A 19048-nucleotide genomic window follows, 5' to 3' on the forward strand; every position below is an offset into this window, starting at 1 on the left:
AGAGAGCGAAGCACCAGGAAATGGATACAGTGTGCACTGCTTGTGGAGAGGAGGACGAGACGGCCGAGCGCTTGATACTCTACTGTAAAGGGCTTCACCCTATGCCTACCGAAGACTACATAAATTTAATAAAGTCATTGGCTTTTAGAGACAGCGAAGGGAGAATGGATTTCAAGACTGTAGGCATTACCAAGCAAAGATTAAGTGAATGGTGGCAGAAAGCGAGAGAAAACTAGGTATTTTCTTATTAACTGTTGGCATGGGGTTTTTATAGCCTCACTTTCTTTGCAGTGCGGAGTGAATATAGATTTCACATTTAAATATTTTAACCTTAAATGGTAAAACAAAATGGCTAGGTGGCGTAAGCTACCGCCCGATCCGAAGGGCTCAGCCGGGTTCATCCGTCCATCTATCCATCCGTCCGGTCGCCGGCCCTCCGCCGGAACGTGGGCTAGGTCACCCATTGCTTACGCCGCCTCTAATTGTTTCCGACTTTTTACATTTTTTTTTTCAATGGTGAACCGAGCATAAAAGAAATGTAAAAACCAAACATCCAAAGCCCAATATTTGAATGAATGCGCCGACTGGTCTCCAGCCTGGGGAAACGTAAACATTTTAGAAAGGGAAAACAACGACATGAAAATATTAGTAAAAGATACGATCAGCATAAAGACGTCTGCCCAATGAATCAGTCACATGCTCGGTCGTTGTTCTCTCCAAACTAAAGGAGCCTCGTCGGGGATTGTCTTGCATGCGGGAGACGTAGACATAACAGACTGCCCATCTGTTCAGGATCGGATTCTGTCTGGCGTTCTCGTGGAATGCAGACGCCTCTGTGGAACGCAGACGCTTCTTCGGTTTCGGTCAAACGTGCAAACGGGTTCGGATCGCATGATAATGCGACACGACTGCAAAGGAAAAAAACCGAGATGCAAAGAAGCAGTCTCGGGAAAAGAAGAAAGAGTCCCGACTGTGCGACTCGTAACGTGGAAAGGAACTCCAAAAGCAGCTATAGAGTGTGCCATACATTAAACAATTTTTTAACCGCAATTTTTTTACAGCGTTTTTTTTGTACAGCAATTTTTTTTAAAGTTTGTGATGATAGTATTATTATACTTATATCAGAAGTGCCATTAATAAAACCGGTTTGCTTTACTGGAAGAGTGTGGTTACTATATAAACCTTTGCTGCAATCTGCAACATGCAAATGTAAGTGTACCAACAAAGTGAACCTTTCAAAGAATGTTGCTTTTATTAACCTCTGCGTCCAAAATGTTTAACTTCGTGCCAATTGAGCCAGCAGTTCAATTTAGCAGGATTCAAAGACTGCCTTAAAATGTAAAAGAATAATCGCGTTAGCTGCCCCATATGTTGAAAAAAAATTTTGTTTTTTTAATAGTCAAGTCGAATCAACGGTAATTTGCGAACTCGATATATATATATATATATAGAAAAGTCATGTGAACGGTGCTTAAAGCAATTTAGTTCCTTGTTATCCGTTAACAAGGTTTGTGTTAATCATTCTTTTTTTTTGTGCATTTTTTTTTCTTTCGGTCGCACTCAAGTTATTGTTTACCTGCGCTACAATCAGAGTCTATTAATTTTTCAAACGCTTCCCGACGTTACTATTGCGCTACTAAGGAAACAAACGACGGAATGTAAGCTGGGCTAGAAATTATCTACAGGAGGGGGACATTTCTTTTTCACTCGTGGACCGCCGCGTCGGCCCGTATTAGGGACTTACTCTTGTTTGTCCGTCTGCCATTTTTGGGGGTTATGAAAACCTCAGTGTGCTGAGAGAGATGATAGTTGAATGACCCCCCCTACATACCGCATCGTAGGCGAACCCGTAGACACCGGAAAGCAAGCTGCACGCTGAGCAGGCAGCTAGCACAGGCGGCCCGGTGCGCTGCCGGATGGCCTGAAACTTGCGGCGCCACCTGGGGGTGGCTCCGTGAAGCTAAGCGCGCGGGGTGTCATTATCTGGTCGCGGCGGAGAGCGGAGTCTCCACATCTAAAGAGCCTTCCTACACCGTGGGTCGGGATCCCGGGAAGGCGTGCAGCAGCAGGCTGGCAGTTTCAACGTCTCAAGTTGAGACGATGCGTGCCCGGCCTGCCCGGGCGCCGCAGGACTGGTGTAGAGTTTCTTAGTTTGGGGGGGGGGTTGTTGCCGTTGGCGTTGAGATGAAGAAAGAGCAGCTTTGGACCCGTCTTAGGATAAACAAAATGAGTCACCCGAATAAATTTGAGGGATATATTTTCACCCACAAAATTGTATTTAATTACAATTGTATCTGAAATACCGACGTTTTAGTATTTAAATACACGCGTCAAATACATTACCCAATTTGTAATTAAATACACATGCAAAATACACGAAGTATTTAAAATACAAATTTCAAATACTTGTATTTGAAATACTGCCCATCCCTGAGTGGGGGCCTACATATAGCGGGGCGTTTGCCAGTGTGATATAGCCATGGAGAAGGAGAGCGAAATTGCTGCTCAGCGGCGCAGACGGGCGAAGAAGCTTAACTCATCGGATCCCGAAGTAGTTGCCTGGCAATTAGCGATTGAAAGTAGGAAGAACGAACAGAAGAAGGCTAAACGTGCTGCGGAGACACCGGGGCAAAGGGAGGAACGTCTAGCAAAGCGGCGTCGCCAGGAGGCTGAGCGACGTGCCCGACCGCTCACGCTACCTATATCCTGGCATAGCCGAGCTAAGCTATTGCAATTATTTTGGCCCAGCTTGTGGGAGTTTCTGCCAGATGTCCAGTGGGATGCCAGCGGGATGGGACTTAGTGTATCAACTTTATCTCGTTTCGTTTCATGGGCTGACAAGTTTCTTTCCGAAGTGGTTTAGTAGTGATTGTGTTGTGCGACGCCTGCATTTAGAGTTCGCTGATTATATTGTCACGAATGAAGGTGACGAAAAGCCGAACAGTGAACTGAAAATAAAGATTTAATGGGCGAACTTGTGCCAACCAAAAATAAATAACGAAAGAGCGTCGAGGTAGCAGAAAAGCGGGCGGCGGTTCGGCGGCACTACAGAGCGCTAGCGAAACTGGGACTGACTCGACAAGGTCGCGGGCAGCTGCTTATCTACCGTGCGTCACTATCTCGAAAGTTCGGCAAAGAAGGTTTGAGCGTCGCGCGCTCGGGGCGAGGATGAACTGGCACTTTCGAGAATAACAAAGCAGAGGGAAAGTTACGTCTGCTGCGAGAATGACCGGGAATCTTCTAGAAGACCGTGACCAAGCGTTGCCTTCTCGGCTCTGCGGGTGGCAATATCTAGGGCTCCGTGTTTTCGGATAAATCCGCAGAAACTCCGAAAAACACCCGCCGGTAAACTTTTTGGCAATTCGGATTTATCCGATAAACTCCGAATTGTCATGTGCCCATGCCACACCTCCTCCCCCCTAAATTAAAAAAAAAAATGTTTTTTTTCTGTTTCTTTTTTTCTTTTTTTTTTTTTACATTTTCGGCAGCGCAGGCCCAATGGTCCTAGGAAAATGACACCATAATTATCTTTCAAGCCTCGGATAGTTGTCAAAAGGGGGTCTTGCGGCTTGTCTCGTCAAGTTTGGTTGGGGGAAACCGGTCATCGTACCATTCGTCTCACGACAAAAGCCACTCTTTTGGTTTCCAGTTTGGGCCATGGGATTTTGGGATTTAGAGAAAGGAGTTGGTATGTTTCTGGGGGTAACAGTGAAAGCTATGGACCATAGAGATTGTATAAAATAGGGAAGAGGGGCAGTTGAATCTTCTCTATTACATCCACCTCGCGCAGCAGCGGGATAGATTGATGGGATGACTACGAGCTTCCTTGTGGCTATCTCTGGCCGTTTATTGATTTTAAGGTGTCGACGTTTATCAAAGTAACATTTGTGTGCGACTTTTGTCGTGGGACAAATTAGTACTGTCAATGACCTCCAATGTCAAATTCAACTGAGGAAATCTTAATTGATACAAGCACGTTTTATTTTTTATCTGGCATACGTTTGCATCCGGCTATTATTTTTTTATTTTTAATAGAAAACACTGCGAAATTAATTCCCGAATTTCGGAGAATTGGGGATATATGAAAAATAAACTTCGATAAACACCGACTTTTCGCTCAAAAATAAACTCCGAAAAACACCCTCCGAATTTCACGAAAAATAAACTCCGAAAACACGGAGCCCTAATTATATCGCAAGCACGCCGTCAAGGTTTATATACGTATCACGTTCCTTCGCGCGTTGCGCCATCGGAATCCGTGCGATGTGTCGCCCCAGGAAGGAACTTTAGAAAATTGTAATAATTTCTTAGTTTTGCATCCTGTTTGCAATGGTTGTTGAAAATAAACATTTTTCTCGTGTACTTTGCCGTTTTTCGTTTCTACTCTGTGTGTACCTGCGTGGATGCGTCTCTGATGTGCCGTGCTTAAAATGCATCGATGGCATTCGCGATATAATCAGCAGTGGGTAACTCTAATAGGTTGGCAATTACAGGCTCTAGGTTCGTGTGCGTGGTAGCAGTCGCTTTACGTCCACCGATTTGTTTGATGAAGCAGGAACGAGACAAACGTTACAGGAGAGAGCAACATGCTTTCCCTCCTATGTTTATGCTTGTGCCGTAGAGACGCGTCATCTCTTCGTGGGTCTATAATTTTGAATTATGTGTTTATGATTACACATTTTTTTTAATGTGTTCATTATTTCATCGCATCCGGGGAGCAGTGGTGACCTCGTCGTTTTCATTGCTCATTGCGAACAGTGTGTCTGTGCATGCGTGCGCGAGTGTAACGAGTCCACAAGAAATGTGTTGGAAACCTTAAACCGCACCTCACGGAGAGGGAGGATTTCATCATGAACGTCGAAATTGGAACGCGAGATCGATACTGGACAGTTCTCCAAAATAAAAGCCAAAGGCATAGCGTCGACAGAGAAATGAAAGGCCGGCGAGGAGCAGCTGGGGAACTTCGCACAATTGGAGTCGAAGGAAAGACAAAGGACTTCAACGACGATGCTGGCAAGCATGCGCGTGGCTAAACTGCTTGGACTAACCAAAGAGGTCACTGAGGAATAGTATTGAAAATGTTACCGAAAGAAGTAACGATGTACGTTAGCCGTTATTTGCAAACAAAGGGCATGACCCACTTACGTTACCCGAAAATAAAGGGAACGCCTTACCGTTACCGATAAGGAGTAACGTACGCTTCTTATGTGTTACATTTTATTTATAAATGAATGGCAATAGCGTTTTGTGTCTGGCGACAGCGTTTTCTGACTCTGAGACAAAGATTTTTGGTGCTGGTGCTTTCCTACAGTGGGACCTTTCGCATGGGGAAAGGCAAGGAAAATGTATGTGTGGAGTGAGTTCAATAATTAATGAGTTGAGAGATATACTTTATTTTCTGCTTAACTCCAGACGCAGCTGACGCTACCAGCCAGTGGGACCAATCAAGTAGTCTTTAAAGCTCAAGTGACTGGGCCTCTTCTGTTTGTGATTGGTTCAGCGATGACAGGACCGGTATAGAAACATCAGGAACACCACGGTGGTGACTGTTTGACACTCTATGATCTGTCCCATCATCTTGTGGAGTTGGTTGAGTCTTGATTTAAGCTAAAACGAAGTATAGAAACACGAAAAAATAAGTGTACTTCTTTCAGGTCTTAGGAAGAAGTAAGGAAAAACCACGTTATCCGTGACTTGAAATAAATAACATGAGCATGTTGCCCTTACTGAAAATAAGTAACGTTAGTATCTCACCCCTTACTCGAAACAAGTAACGAATGCTACTCGTTACTTGAAATAAGTAACCTACGTATTTAAAATGGATGCTGGGGCCTGTTGGTAAGGCATGATGATTAAAACATACAGTGCAAACAAACGGGAAAGAAGAGAGAGAACACACAGCGATTGCGCTTCTTCCTATTCTGTCCCGTCTCCTCGCGTTGTACATTTCAACCTATGTTACCCGTTACTGATTTAAAATGAATGTATCGAAAACGCTCTGCGTTACGGAAAAGCTAAGGTGTAACCGCCAATACCGCTCAGGACAGACTCTGTGAGTGAGAATGATCAACTTTTGGAACTTGAGTATTGTTTACAGAGGTGTGTGCGTCGCCTTTCATTTATTTTACCGTTTTTTCATGTGTTACTCAAGTACTGGTTTTGCATCATTGTTTTATTAACGGGTGTCCGGAAGTGCTTGTTAGTTGGATTTTAGGAACTGTAGAGCTAAAACGTTCTGTGCCTTCCGTATTCCCGGGCTGTCTCCCTGGTCAACAAATCTCGTCAAGAGATGTGAGTCTGGCCACTTAGAATAAGGTCTGACAGAGTGTCTCCTAAAAAGCTCGCCTGCGTTCTTCTTCTTGCGCGAGTTTTATCTTTGTCACATGGTATTTGTCTATATGATGCAGCACAGACCTGACCAAGAAGGACCAATGAGATACCTATATAGGGCAATCTTTTAGTTACGTATCCACAAAATATACATCTCTACTGCAATTCCTGAGATTGGTAGAGGTGTATGGTTTGGAGACAGCTTAGAAAGTGCAAGTAGCTTCACATATAAGATTGCAATATAGGGGGTTGAAACAAACGTATTTGCCAGGTAAAAATTTGCGTGTATAGAAAGTTGTCCAGATATGAGGACACGAGAAATTGGGACGATATGGAAAGATACACATATAAATTCATATGTGGACCTTTAATGTGTATCTCATCATATCTGCCCAATTCCTTATACATCCATATTTGCATGTTTAATATAAGTACAGAAATGACATTTGTGTACGAGTAAACTATTGGATTCTTAAAAATCAAATAATTGTCGATGAAGATACCATTACGTCAAGGAGACACAAATTTACAAACAACATTTCACGCTTCAATCATCTCGTCAGCCATTCAGAGATGTGATCACTGTTTAACCACGGTGCGGGTAGAGCGGGCTGCAGCCACCACCTTCTCCACGTAAATTGGGTCAAACAACGTAAACATTGCTAAAGAAAGTTGTTTTGTGGTAAATATTTTCAAAAATTACGCGTCCCATCTAGGCCCTTTAGAAAAATATGATTGAAGCGTACCTTTAAGGCCCATTCTACCAAAGACGTTCGCTCATATTATAACAATAATTAGCATCATTATTTAGGTCACAGAAAGGTGACGCACGAAAAGTGTGAGAGGAAAGTAGGCAACCTGCAGCTTTTAGAAGATTGAACTTCAAATTAGCACCAAAAAAACAACATTGTTATGCCCAAAAAGTGATAAGTGTAAAATATGCTTTGGACAGCAAGCCAGTTTTATCACTTCTTTTTTAGTTGATTTTTATGCTGAACTTCATTTTGGCAGAAGACGGAGCGTCCCCTCCTGTGGCAAGCTATCATAGTCACTATAACCACCATTGCGTTGGTAATTGTCTTGAGCTTTTGGAAGGCTCGCCGTTGTTTGGTGTCATCCTCTCCACGTCTTCGAAAGCAAAGAAAGACCAACGGAACAAAAAGAACAGGCGCTCCAGAACAGCTGCACCATTGCAAATGGACTTTGACTGTGTTCATTTTTTTTTCGCTAGAATTTAAGCAAGGTGACAGCGGGACTTTATTCAAAATTATTTGCACCGAAAGGCCGCTTTTTAATAGCGCGTTGTGGACAAGCAAGCTAACAAACTCAAACAAAAAAAGCAAGAAAAACCAATTCTAGTCGAGGAGTTCCACGAGAGGAAGAGAGGCTTTGAGCATCCGAAGAATGCCAGGCTTTGCATTGTGTGGGTGCAAGTGACAGTGTGATTTCATCAATGTATATTTCCTTACATTAAAAAAAAAAAAAAATTCGGCGCCTTAAATTTTTGTTTTGTTTTTTTTCCTCACTGAATGAAAGCAAATCACAACATGCGTAAATAAGTAAGAAAATTGCTGTGCAGTTATTCTGGAAAATATGTAGATATTCCCTATCAAAATGTCCAATACACAGAAGGGATTAGAAGCAATTTCGTTAGTTGCAAAGAATTACGCAAAAGTCTGCTACAGCTAATTGTTCTATCGGGACCAGCTGATTTGCCAACCCTATCTGGCGAATGTCCTGAAATTATTAAAAGTTTATACGTTTGTTTATACCGGGTTTGTAACTAAACATGCGCCTTGTCCTCGAGAGTGTATTTCGGGGAGGGGAGGGGGGGGGGGGGTCATTTAATGTGAATTGCCGGGGAGCGCATGATACTGCCTAGTGGGCCGGATGTGAGCCGCCGGTTGCCGACCCCTGCTCTAAATGCTCAGAAGTAACTGGAAAGTGACTTTAGTTTGCTCTATCGGGCTGCTGTGGACTAGATTAAAATACCTAAACCTTGCTTTTGTACCCATTCTGGCTTATTGTTCGCCTCCGAGGTCGTACCCGAAGAGGCGTGTTTTCTCCCCTTCCCGATGCCGGCATTTGTTTGACCAAGGTTTCTACCGAGGTATCCTTGAACCAAGTTCCCGAACGGAGGATGGTCACCCCAAACTTGTGGATTGAGAGGACGAGTAGTTTGTAATTGTGATATTCTAATCTAACAATACACACTACAAAAGAATATTCCTCAAAACGTCAATTCATAAAAATTAAGTAATCGAAAAAGTAACGGTTACTTTTAAAGTAACGCTCAATCATTTTCTTCTCAAATAATCGAAGAAACTAAATTAATGCTACCAGAACAAAAATTTGTATGATCGTAATTGATTACTTTTATCAGTAAAGTTTAGAAGACTGCCCATAACGCAGTGCACAATAACAGGCTAAAACTGCTGCATTACGTCTTCCATAGCGATTTCCCGCCTCCCAAAGAGACTCCCAACTATATGCAACACGCCAAGGTGCTGGAGTACATCAGGAGCTACGCGGACCATTTTGGAATTACGAGTAAAATACGCCTTCGTCACGAAGTCCTCCGGGTGACACAAGCCGAGGACTACGACTCCACCGGTCGCTGGGACGTCGTCGTCAAGGATCTCAACGGCAACGTCGAGCGCCGCGAAACCTTCGACGCAGTGCTGGTGGCCTCGGGCCACAACGGGTTTCCCAACGTGCCCACGTTCAAGGGCATGGAGAAGTTCAAGGGCAAGATCGTGCACACCCACAGCCTCAAGGACGCAGAACAGTTCAAGGACAGGAGGGTCGTCGTCGTGGGCATCGGCAACTCTGGCATCGACGCTGCCGTCGACGCCTCCCGTGTGGCTGCGCAGGTGAGTCTCACATCCTTACCTTCTACTTCTACACAGATACAGAAACCAGCCCGCAGACCCCAGCCCGCAGATCTATAACTAAAGTTCGGCCTTTTTTGGATTAATTTTCTTTCGGGTTCGGAAGCGTTTTTTTTCGGGTTTAATATTTCGTAGATATTGGTGCTTTTCAAGTCAGTTTTTGGTGGGAGACATCATATCGGCGAATTTTAGGGATCACGTGCGACCCTCAAGCTTCAAGGGGATGTGCAAGTCGCCGGAGTAGTACTGTCAAGAATGAGAGAGGATGAGGCAGAAGAAAAGGGAATGAACTAAAGATTTCATGGGGGCCAAACTTGTGCCAGAAACGAAAAAAAGAAGAACGCACGTTGAGAAATCAGCAACTAGCGTCGACTGCGGCGGCAGCTGCAAGCGACGGTCCGTCGGCTTAACAGCTCGCTATCGCGAGAGAGAATCAGCGAATGAATCAGCTATATGGCGTTTGCTTGCCTATCTAATATGCTGGTCATCTCCAGTATTCGACCTATAATGTTCGAGAAAAAGGTAGGACGACACTGACCAGACAAGGTCATTCTGGCTTCCTCATGGTTTACGCTCTGGGTAAAAGTGTATGCAAATCTTTATGATAAACGGTGAAGCGTATCTTCTCAATCATTCGCGCAGCATTACTCCCCCCTTTCAAAGCGCATCGCCCCGATGCAAAAGAAAAGAAAACAAAATAGTGATAGGCTAAAATGTACCCTCGGAAACGAAAACTTTTCAGTCTACCGAGCGTAGAACGGCTTGAGTCTCACGATCTGAACTACCTCGGGTCGTCGTCGGCGTCGTGATGATGTTTGCATTCTGTCAGGCACCCCTTCGTAGTTGAGCTCGCCGAGACGACGAAGTACCCTGTACGGTCCGAAGTACCCTTTCAAAAGTTTTTCACTGAAGCCGCGGTGACGACTGGGTGTCCACACCCACACCCTGTCTCCGTCGTCGCAGGGCAGTCGCTGAATTAAGAGAGGAGATATCCAAGCTGTCGTCGTTCCGCGGCACTGGTGTTGGGGTTAACTTCGAGCAATATGGTAGAAAGCTGGGCGAGTTGGTGGTACATGTTTGAAGAAAAAGTAAAACAGCGACAAAAACAGAAAACAGGAAGACGAAGTGTATAAGCAGCAGGGTTGAACAGGCTTGACAAATGCCGGGGAGCTGTGACTTGATGCTTTTTCATGATCGTGACGCGTGTCGATTTGCGTGTTTCCTTCCAATAAATCTCTTGAGAGTCAGCGCTTTGTTTGTATACTTTGTCTTCTTGTCCTAAGTTCTGTTTCGCGCTGTTTTACTTTTTCTTCAACCATTAGCGTCGAGCTGCGGCGGCGCTGTACTGTACGGCTGAGATGGCGAGGGTCGATCGGTGATTGCAGCGGCGTCCCGGAGTTCCTCGACGTGGCCTAGAGCGGCACCTTTCATGAGATCCTGCGCCACCTGTCGAAAGTTCGCCACGAGGACCACAGTGCGTCCATCCTTCAGCTCTGGTGCGCCCCTTGCGACGCCTACTTCTTTTCCGAGAAGCGGTTGGACGTTGCCTTCCAGAAGAACTTCCCAGCAAGCGACTGCATCGCTAACGACGGGAACAAAAACACTCGACAGCGGCGGCAGGTTCACGTGGTCCGCAATGACTCGGAGGCTGCTGGCGTCGTTTTGTGGAGGTAGGACTGGCTTTCGCAGCGTCAACCAGTTTGCTCCAAGGTCGATCACGGCACCGTATCTAGCACGGGAAGTCTATGCAAGGATGACGTCTCGCGCACAGTCCTGAAGGACGACGAAGTTGACTGGACAGGTTTCCCCGTGAATCTGGACGCGAGCAGTACACGTCCCAACAGGCATGATGAGGTGTCCTCCGGTGGTGCGTATTTGCGGGCCATTCCAGGGCATCGTGACTTTCCGAAGGTGGCGAGAGAGCTTCCGGCTCAAAACGGAGTATTCTGCTCCGGTGTCCACAAGGGCCAACGCGTCGTGACCGTCGATGGCAACGTTGAGGTTGTTGGGCACCGTTGCAGAATCGTTGTTCGGATGCTTGTGGTCACTAGAGCGGGGGCCTTTCGACGTTCTTGGAGGATGTTTTCAACAGTCATCTTTGGCAACTCCACCTCCAGGGGACACCGCACTTAGTTTAACCCGACGCGGGTAGAGGAGACAGGGTCCCTCGGTGAGATCGTCAAAGTGGCGACGCCGGACGTCGTGGTGGCGACGCCGGACGTCGTGGTGACGGCGTACGGGATCCCCGGTGGGTGGTGGGTGCTGGTGCCGGCGGTTGATGCAGGTACTTCTCGATGTTCGCGGTCGCTCTCCGCTCCTCCTGCAGGGGGCGTTCGGTACAAACCCACGAAGCCTAAGCTGCCGGTAGGGGCATCGCCGGTACACGTGGTCGCCTTCCCCGCAGTTGTAGCACATCGGGCGTCGGTCAGCCGTGCGCCACACGTCCGTCTTTCTTATCGCCGGGGGTTCGGTTCGGACGTACATTGCTTGTTCCTCAGTGCGTCTAGCGTAATGCGGCAAGCTCCCGTCGAAGAAGCGCCGGGTGCTGGTACTGGCGCGTTTCTGGCGGCGGTCGTCGGGCCGTGGCGCCATAGCTCAGGGTCGGTTGCTCGGGCGGTGCAGGGTTGACAGGAGCCCGTGATTTGGTGGCTCTCTGAAATTCTTCTCGCAAAACTTCGGCGAATGACATCGATGCTGGGGAATTGCCAAGAAGCAGTAGCTTCGTGGGTTCTTTGCGAATAACGTCGCGGATAATGTCGCGAAGCTCGACGGCGTTGGTGCTGAGCACAGCGCGGACCGATTACAGAGTTGAAACGTAGCTCAGCCGATGATAGTGGCGAGCTCGGGTAACAGTTCTATACAGCTTTAAAGCCTGCGCGTTACGTCACAAGACGTCACATGCGGGAGCCCCACACAGACGCTGATGGGATGCGAGTGCCGCGTCAGCGTTTGCGTGGGACTATGATAGGAGACGAGGCCTTACGGCGAACGCTGACGGGCACTCGCATCCAATCAGTTCTCATGCCGGACCCCCGGACGAGACGTCATGTGACGTAACGGGCAGGCTTTGCTGTCTAGGAGGTGTTGACTCGGGCCGCTGGCTCGCGCTCGATGTTTGTTGCTTCGGCAGCAAACCTGTCGACTTTCGTTGGAAAATTTCGGATGAGACCGCCGAAGATGTCGCTCTTGACGCATCTCATGAGAAAGCGCAACTTTTTATCGTCGGTGGCTTGACGGTAGGCGAGTAGAGTTAGGCGTAGCACATCTTGAACGAAGCTCTTCACGCTTTCGTTGGGGGCCTGAATCTCTGCCTGAAGCAGATACTACGCACGCTGCCGTCGGTGTTGGGTCGTAAAGGTCCGCTCCAACTCGGCCACGCAGATGTCCCACGACGTTGGCGAAGCCTCGTGGTTCTCGAACAAGTGTCTCGCAGTACCCTTCGGCGAAAAGTAGAGGTTCTGCAGGTACTGCTCAGCAGTCCATCCGTTGTGGCGTACCACGTGTTCATTGTCTTGAATCCAGTCCTCGACGTCCTCATGGATCCCGCCGTGAAAGGGTGTCGGCGTACGAGGAGTGACGGGCGATGGGAGCGGCTGCAAGGGTCTGCGAAGATTGGTTGTTCATTGTCAGCTTCGTCTACTGAAGGGTCTTCGCCGGCAGTAAACCAAATTACTGGAGCAAACCTTGAACACGGCGGCTTCGTTGGGTATCGGTCGTTTCCATGGAAATTCTTTTTGAGCCGAGGACTGGGCTCGCGGCTTGGAGGGATATGCTTCAAGGGTTGCGTTACCCCGACCTCCACCAGAAATGTCACGAATGACAGACGATGAGGCAGAAGAAAACGCTTTGAAATAAAAAATTAATGGGGGTCGAACTTGTGCCAGAAATAAAAAGAAGAACATACGTCGAGAAAGCAGCAGCGAGTGTTGACGGCGGCAGCAACAAGCTTCAGCAGTTTGGCGTAATAGCTGGCTATTGCGAGAGGGAATCAGTGAACAAATAGTCACTACTCCGCTCGGCTCCTATTCTACTACACTCGTCATCTCGAATATTCTACCTAGAATGTTCTGAAAAGAGCTAGGGCTCGACTGACTAGGCAAGGTCATTCTGGCCACCTTATCGTTTACGCTCGGGTAAAAGTGTACGTGAATCTTCTAGATGAACGTAGAAGCTTATCTTCTCGATTATGCATGCGGCAGTGTTCACAAATTTTCCAGGTATCTATATAGACTGGCACACTGTCCACAAACAAGCCCGTGATTGCCACACCAGGTGTGGGCGCTGCGCGAGCGCAGAAACCAGATTCGCGTGAGGTGAAGCCTCTGCGCATGCGCCGTGGTGACAACAGCGCCACCGCAGAGGCATGACGTCAGAGACGCGTGTTGGTCTATAACAGGAGTGGCAAGGCTGACCCAGCCCAAGAGCCGCTAACAAGACCACGAAACTTTCAAGAGCCGCAGGGGAGGGGGGGGGGGGGGGGGTAGGGGGCAAACTTTTGTGTAGAGCAATAAACGAAACGAACTACTTTTGATCTATCCGAGTGAAAAGCTGTATAACTGCATGTAAGGTAGCAGTAGCACAAGACTACCAAATCGCAACCTGTTTTTCGATTTACATCTGAACCGCCTACCGTAGTCGCGGCGTAGAAGCACGGATGTTCCGCCGCGGCTACGAACGTCGGGACCCCACCCGCTAACTGGAAACAACACTCCCCCGACCCCGGCGCTCGGTTTCACATTCGGGGTACGACGTTCGGGAGAGGTTCCAAAACCCCGCAAAGCCTGTCTGCGAACACCTACTCGCGAAGTCTCGTCCTTTGCTGGGGAAAGGCCACTTGGGTGGCATTGTTTCACTATTGGATCCAGCAAGAAAATTGCCGTCATGTGCCCTGGGCACCCAGTTTTCCCGCTGAATGTTGTGGGGAAACTGATCAAAATATAGGTTCTTCTTAATACCCCGAAAAGACGGATTGATGTCTTCTAAACAAGATCCAAAGCGTTAATAAGCAATGGTTCACCAAGAGAGTATCAGGCGTAGAAAAAATTGTGAGCAGCACAGAAGCTTTATTTGACGTTTCGAGCAGAGTCTGCTCGAAACGTCGAATAAAGCCTCTCCTGCTGCTCATAACTTTTTCTACGATCTTCTAAACTAGTTTATTCTGTCGCGCCTTGAAGATTTTGTTTACCGCATTATAGAACTTTGGAGATGAAGGTCGCTGCCAATTTTATCTATGATTTCTATGGAGTCTGGCTTTCGACCAATACTCAGGGTTTATCGCAAATGGGGTGTTTATCTTTAGATATACAGGTCTGTTTGAAACAAACAAAAAAAAGCCTTGAAAGCTACAGTTATGCGGTTTGTGCAGGTATTTATACGGCCAGGGGGACATAGCATATGGGGACAATCGCAACGATATGTTGGTTTATTTAGTAACGTTTGTTAATTAACATTTTTATTCGCAAAATTCAGACTTGTCCCAATCACAAATACTCTGCTCAAGATGTTGCAGTTAAAGTATTTTTTCAAGTAACTTCTTTATCTTGCAAATACTTTTGATGGGGAGTATTTGATACAGTATTGTAATCACATTTCTGAGTCTCTTGTGCTCATTATCTCAAACCCTTTTTTTACATTCCGCCCTTTTTCGAGTTTTTCGGTATGAAGAGGGATGGGCGTGGTGCGAGTCAACTTGAGCTTCTTTCGAGCAACCCAATCCCGTTGCTAATAAATTGTTGATACGCACATAAGAGGACAGGAAACTAACTACGAGCAGGGTGACCTCTAAAAATGCCAACAAAGCGTTGCCCAACGTTCAGTGACTTTCTGAACGGAACCTACTTAAAGGAGGTGCGCAGAGTGCCGTGTCTAACATGTGGGCGTTCTTTGTTATCCATTCATCATTTCCGTTCCGTATTCCAAGTTTGTTTATAGTAAACTCCTCATATAGAAAAAAATGAATTGTAGTTAAACGATGCGTCTAAGGTTCGCCACAGAACGTGATATTCAGCGATGTCACTATTCGCAACTTTCAGCGATGGTGGAGCCGCGGTGTGAAAATCGCGCTGCCTAGCTCCTGGATGATCGACTTCACAAGAAAGGAGCTTGACTACATTTTCCTGGCGGGAAAAGATAAAGTAAAGCTCTAATACGCTTGTAAACACCAACACTGCAATTATATACGGCTTGCAGACCCCGCCTCCTAGAGCTGTTCTACGAAGATCATCAAATGACAGCCATTTTGAAAGGCACCAGCGCGCCCCTTATAGGTCGTCAAAAAAATGCTGAACCCAAACTCGGACTTCACAAAACAAGTTTACAGAAGTGTTCAACAGGTTGCCGTAAACCACGAAACATCACTCATATAGCCATATCTCGAGGAGATGGCCGTATTTCTGGAAAATAAAGGAGCGAATGAGCGAGAATGTTCACGTCATCTCATGGCAGAAGAGTTGAGAAGGAGGAGGAATGGCCTCACTCCCTTTCCTCTCCGCGCCCTCGCGGAGTCAAAGCGAAAAGAGGAGGAAATGAGAATCGCGAGGTGAGGCGTCGTTCCGTCCTTGTGTGAGCGCGCTCTTCGTTTACAAGAATACGACGATCCGGTGGAGATACCGCTCTATGAGGGACGTTTTAGGATTTGTAGCGTCCCGCCTATCGACTCTGCGTTGTTTTCTAAAATTTGATAAAGTTGCAAATAGCTAAAGCGACCTCGTTCTTTTCTTTTTTTTGTCCCAGGAATGTTTTGTAACATGTATCAGTGATATTCTGCTCCTTATGGTTGGGCTCCATAAAATAACCCTGCGATGTAGTTTTTTTTTTCTTGCCGTTGTGTATTTGCGTGTCAATAAACCATTCGGGTAAACCAAATTTGCGCAAATGTATAAATGAGTTTGTCACTGACGTCGATACAAATTACGGAATGCGGAAGTATCTTCAAAAGTAATTGAATTACATTTCTAATTATTTGTACTCTACTCAATGTACTTTACAGTGAAAGGAACTTGAGTATTATTTTAAATACTTTACGAAGCAGATATTTAGTAGCTTTATTTAAATACTTTTATCGTATATTGTGTCCAACACTCGAAAATATACCGATGGTCCCAATTAAAAACCTGATACGCGTCCCCCAAAACCTCTACGCCAATAATTTTTAGACATACTTTGAGCGCGTAGGAAGCGTAATAGTGCGCTAAATCTACCAGTTGTAGATGAGCATAGAGCAGGTCGGCACAGATGACTTGAAACACGAAATAATCAAACACATCGGGTGTGTTCGTCTTAATGTATTTTATTCTTGGCTATGATAAGAGACGGAAAAACCGCGCGGCCCCTTATCGCGCAGGTAGCCATGCTCCTGCTGCACCAGTGGCAGCTTTGGCGCCCCACTGCACTTTTCACGCGCTCAAATGTTTTCTGAAAATTACTCATTTAGGGATTTGGTGATCTGATGATGCTCAGCAAGTTTCTAATTGAAACCATATGTCTATTTTTTAATTAAAATATTAATTAACAAATTTTACTTAATTAGCCGATTGATCGTTCCGATCAGGCCCCTATCCTTTGTGCCTCTGACTGTATAACTCACCTGCACAAACTGCATAAATGTAGATTTCACGGTATTTTTTAACAAATCTGCACAGATCGAAAAAAAAAATCTAGCGCATGCCAAGAAACATGTGCAAGGTAAAAATGGCGAGTCGATTACCTGATTTTATTGTGCACATCGTTCTGGATGCCTCTTGAAATAACTGTAAACACTTGGAGACATTTCCGGTTTCAAAGTGTTACATATTTTATAAGCACAAGTACGGGCACAGAGGAGTCTGATGTTTGCTAAACACTGTAACACGCAAGCGTTTGATGCTCTAATTATGCTAAAGGTTGGAGACGTTAGCCTAATAGTGAGATAAAACGCTACCCTGTGTTTGTGGCCCCATACTTGCGAAAGTAGGCTTGCGCGAATATTTGAGCGTCGAATTTGGAATGAATCGGGGCTTCTATAATACTGCGCTTTGCTTTTCAAATTCATAGTATTCGAATTTAGAATATTTCGGCACATCTGCTTTTTAGAATGATTTGGCTGCTAAAAAACACCAAAATTTGAGTTTATTCAAGTACTCTGTACCTATAGTGAAATTATCTAAGCAGGTCCCCTCTAGGTCTAAATCATACCAGCATCAAGAAATCTTGACTATCTAACCACTCTGATTAAAAAAAAAAACTAAAAAAAAAAAAGTGTTTCTTCCTTATATTCTTTAGACGAAGTTACCACACTCGAACTTCTCTAACGCGCTCGAAAAGAAACCTGAAACCACGTACTTTTCGATTTAGAATTCATGTACCTTGATTCACTTACCACAAGGTCTTAGCACTACAGCCGATTGGTGACTTTATACTAGGACAGTACGTTTCGAAACTGCGCATCACGAATACAACTCCATTCGCGCGTCGTCAGCAAAGCCGTCTCTTCCCGCGACATCGAGAGAGGTGCCGCAGTCGGGTGCCAAGACGTCTGGCTGATTGAAACTCTTCAGCCGTGTCTGCACCAGGGGCGGATACAGAGGACCCTCTGGGGGGGGGGGGGGGGGGGGGGGGGCAGTAGTAATATTAAAAGGGACGGGTGGGTGGAGAGAGGGAACACCCGCTGCACACCTCATAGCCTGTTGGATTTTTGTTTAAACGCACGAATAAATAGTAGAAAAAAGTCTTTCCTGCTCAGCGACAGCAAGTGTCGTAATTCAAGACATGGTTGCGATATCTCCCGCTTGAAGGGGGAGGGAGGGATAACGGAATCTTGATTTATCTTTGTGGCCACTTCGCATAACCTAAGACTATGGTTTAGTGTTTTCTGTAAAACCGGATAAGCCACCAAAATTAACCTCCAAGTCCCGTTTATCAAAATCGGTCCTTGAATAAGAAAAACCCAACCTTTCAGGGAAGAAAATCTTCATCTACAGTTTTGCTGTCTTTCGATTGTTCGGGTCACGCGATTGCCCCGCGGAGGTTGAGGAATCACGTGCCCCATTTTTTCAAGATATTCTACATAAAACCCAGATGTATCGAGCAACACCAGGAGTTTTCACCGAAGTTCACCAAATCTGCGGGGAAAAGTAGCCCCCAAAAATGCATCCACCAAATCCTAGAAAAATAAAATATTGAAAACACGAAACCATACCAAACTCATGAGCTAGGCAGCACCGGCGTGTGGAGACGCACTTGAAGCAATGAGAGCTCTAACTAGCTCGCTCTGGAGGTTGACCTCGCAGACTCGCGAAAAAATCGGAGTTTATCAGGATTTATGTTAAAGAAGAAAGGGCATAGGATTTCTTTACTTCACCTTTACGCGTGAATCCCGTACCCATAAGAGAAAGAAAGGTGAACAGGACTCCGAAGGAAGCAGCAGCCTCGCGCACGTTCAGTGTGTGCGGAGTTCCCGGGTTAAGGAGAATAAAGCTGTAATACAAGTTTTCTTCACATGAATCTTGGGTTTGAGATGTTTTAGGGCGGCTCCAAATCGGGCTTTTACGTTTCTTTTTTGTTTTTTTCTTTTATTTTTATCAAACAAGCTTGGAAGTAAATGTTTGTTTGTTTGTATTGACCAAAAAGACGGAACCCTATACTCATGTGGGAGGGAAGCTCTGATCCCCGTCGTCAAGTTCAATTCGACAATATCTCTTCCGGATCCTCATAATAAATTTCAGATTTTAAGATTGCCTTATGAAATTTGTGCCTCGGCCATTATGTGACGAAACATTGACCAAAAAGCTCTACACAAGAATGCGTGTTACAATAAGGCCTACGAAAAATTTTTAATACTATACAAAATT

At 45.9% G+C, this 19048-nt stretch overlaps 1 protein-coding gene across 1 annotated transcript in view; it reads left to right on the forward strand.

The window, feature by feature from the left end:
* LOC115330889 (flavin-containing monooxygenase 5-like) overlaps positions 1 to 19048 on the forward strand; it is a 103447-nt gene that overhangs the window by 48908 nt on the left and 35491 nt on the right. Inside the window, exon 3 of the mRNA XM_040212714.1 lies at positions 8786 to 9203. Coding sequence (XP_040068648.1) covers positions 8786 to 9203 — 418 coding nt within the window. The remainder of the gene's footprint in view (positions 1 to 8785; positions 9204 to 19048) is intronic.

Source organism: Ixodes scapularis, unplaced genomic scaffold (genome assembly GCF_016920785.2).
Source record: "Ixodes scapularis isolate PalLabHiFi unplaced genomic scaffold, ASM1692078v2 ptg000323l_1__unscaffolded, whole genome shotgun sequence".
NCBI lineage: Eukaryota > Metazoa > Arthropoda > Arachnida > Ixodida > Ixodidae > Ixodes > Ixodes scapularis.